Here is a 2,512-nt window from a genome sequence, read left to right on the forward strand (position 1 = left end):
AAGTTCAACTATTTAAGTGTTACTCTCAAAAGAAAAACACCCTCACAGAAACATCCAGAATAATGTTTGACCAAATCTGTGGGCACCTTAACCCAGCCAAGTTGGCATATAAAATTAACCATCACACCAGGGGATGGCTCCTCAAATGTGACAATTCCTTTGACCTCGGTGCCACCTATAAGGGACACAGGGAGATGAGGAGTAGAGCTTGTTAACAAAGTAGAGCTTGCTAACAAAGGTCACTGAATGTCTTCCCACTTTCCCTCTCTGCTTTCTGAATGGCCATCTCGTAACCCAGATCCTTTAAAACTCTTAAGTTAAGTAGACAACAATTTTTTGATTGAATGATACTGACCAAGTGTGATTACTGGGATGCTGTCCACTCAGACATCTGTCACACACACTTTATACACACAACTACATAGTTGTCAATAAGTCACAGTTTAATCAAATGAAGTTGTTCTTCTAAGGCAAAAAGGCACTCAAAGAAAACCTAAAAAGTCATGCTTCTAAAACAGCTATTAGTTTGAAAAAATACCACGTACTAGAGAGGAAAAGCTAATAGGACAAACGGAATTCTTTGCATCTTCAAATAAGCACCAAAAAAAAAAAAAAAAAAGAACTCAAAAAGAGGACGACTATGCTTTTTAAATTATCAGCTTTTATTACAAGTTCACCATAAATTCGATAGAAAAAGGCTGGGATACAGAAAAGAAAAAAAGAAAGAATGGGAGAGACATTATCAATGTAGCGAGCTATGCAAACCAAGACTTCACTTTTTATTAAACAAAACAGAGCTTTAGTTAGGAGTAACTATTTCTTTGTTATTTTATAGCCAGGGACTGTCCTGGGCACTCTTGTATACATTATTTCATTTGAGAACAAAAGTTGTCATAAGGATTTCATCATTAATGTTTCATCATGTGTTTAATCTTTATTTGAATTTTGGTGTTTTTAGAAGGTTTTTTGTTTGTTTTTAACAGTCTCTGCTTACGGCATATGTTCATCAGACTCATCAGGGAGGCAAATATTGAATAGTAATTGTAAATAGCAAGTCATCTTTTCAAACCAAACCAACTTCAATTTAAAATATATTAAAGGTATGTAAAACAGCAGTCCACTGAAAACAAAGAGAAACACATAAATAATGCATATGTGGAGACTTTACCAAAGGTATCAAAACCAGCACAGGTACCAACGGAAATGGCAAAAACACCTGAAAAAAGCAAAGTTAAAAAAAATAATTAGATATGAAAATCCATTTATGACACCTGCATATTTTATATAAATAAAAAATAAAATACAAGCTAATGATAGAAAACAGGCTAAATTATCTATAAAGTTAGATAAACCTGGCTTAGAACTCAGTTAAATGCTTGAGTAAAAGGAGATGCTGAAGACTCTTGTTGTCAGGGTATTGATTGGAGGGAATGAGCATCTATCATTTGACTATTCATGAATGGAAATAATTATGACCATTTGCTGATAAGATTACCCATCTACTGATCTAGGTGGCATGAATTTGTTAAGAAGGAGTGTCTAAGGCCCAGTGGAAGTCACAACAATCTTCCCTGGAAAATATCTTAAGGCAGGAAGAAATTGGTGACAGGGCTGGCTGGTTGCTCAGTTGGTTAGAGCACAGCCTTATAACACCAAGGTCATGGGCTCAGATCCTCATACTGGCCAGCAGCAAAAAAAAAAAAAAAGAAAGAAAGAAATTGATGACCAAAACACAAAGACTATCTTCAGACCCTCTGTTATTCAGGTAAATATTAACAGGTAAATATTATGACTTTGTAGGCTCAGCCTATTAAAAAACAAAACAAATCAAGATTGAAACTTTAACCAAAACATTTTTTTCTTTTGTTTCTGTTTTGCCAAAAACATTAAAGACCCATCCTTGGTGCCTGCTCTTTGTTAACACTGTAAGGACCCTACACCTACCATTACCCAACTGAGGGAGAAAATTCAGTAGGCAGTCACTTTTAAGATGGCTTTAAGAGACAGATATGAATCTATACCCCAAAGATGCAACACAGCTAGTCACAATTTATGAAAACCTTTAATCAGAGGGTCATTCATTTGGGACTTAAATCATTAAGAATCTCCTCTTAATTTGTAAAAACCCCTGAGAAAGATAATCTATCATCTCACAGCTCAGTATCAGTTATCAAATAATTGAGAGAGGAAAAAAGAGCATTCATGTGGGCATATAAGACAAAGTCAACCACTTATATTTAAGGTTACCCCTGCCTTCCTTTTTGATGCAAATATTTGTTGAATAATAATATAAATAATAATGGCTATCAATGTAAGACCATGGACTGTTTGCAACCCTTAGCTTATTTAATATGTCCAACATTAATAGAAGGTAGATATTATTCATTGCCATTACAGATATGAAGAAACTGAGGATCAGGGGCTAAATAACAGAGTCCAGCTACTTAGCCAAGCAATTGAACTTGAGCCCAAGCTCTTAATAATTATCTTATACTAAGAGGGTACTTCAAAA

At 34.8% G+C, this 2,512-nt stretch overlaps 1 protein-coding gene across 1 annotated transcript in view; it reads right to left on the bottom strand.

Moving 5' to 3' along the window:
* Window positions 1-990: 990 nt before the first annotated feature.
* SLC7A13 (solute carrier family 7 (anionic amino acid transporter), member 13) overlaps window positions 991-2,512 on the bottom strand; it is a 24,765-nt gene continuing 23,243 nt past the window's right edge. Inside the window, 2 exon segments of the mRNA XM_008572666.1 lie at window positions 991-1,144; window positions 1,146-1,216. Of these exon segments, the coding sequence (XP_008570888.1) occupies window positions 991-1,144; window positions 1,146-1,216 (225 nt within the window).

This window comes from Galeopterus variegatus, unplaced genomic scaffold, assembly GCF_000696425.1.
Source record: "Galeopterus variegatus unplaced genomic scaffold, G_variegatus-3.0.2 Scaffold48, whole genome shotgun sequence".
Classification (NCBI taxonomy): domain Eukaryota; kingdom Metazoa; phylum Chordata; class Mammalia; order Dermoptera; family Cynocephalidae; genus Galeopterus; species Galeopterus variegatus.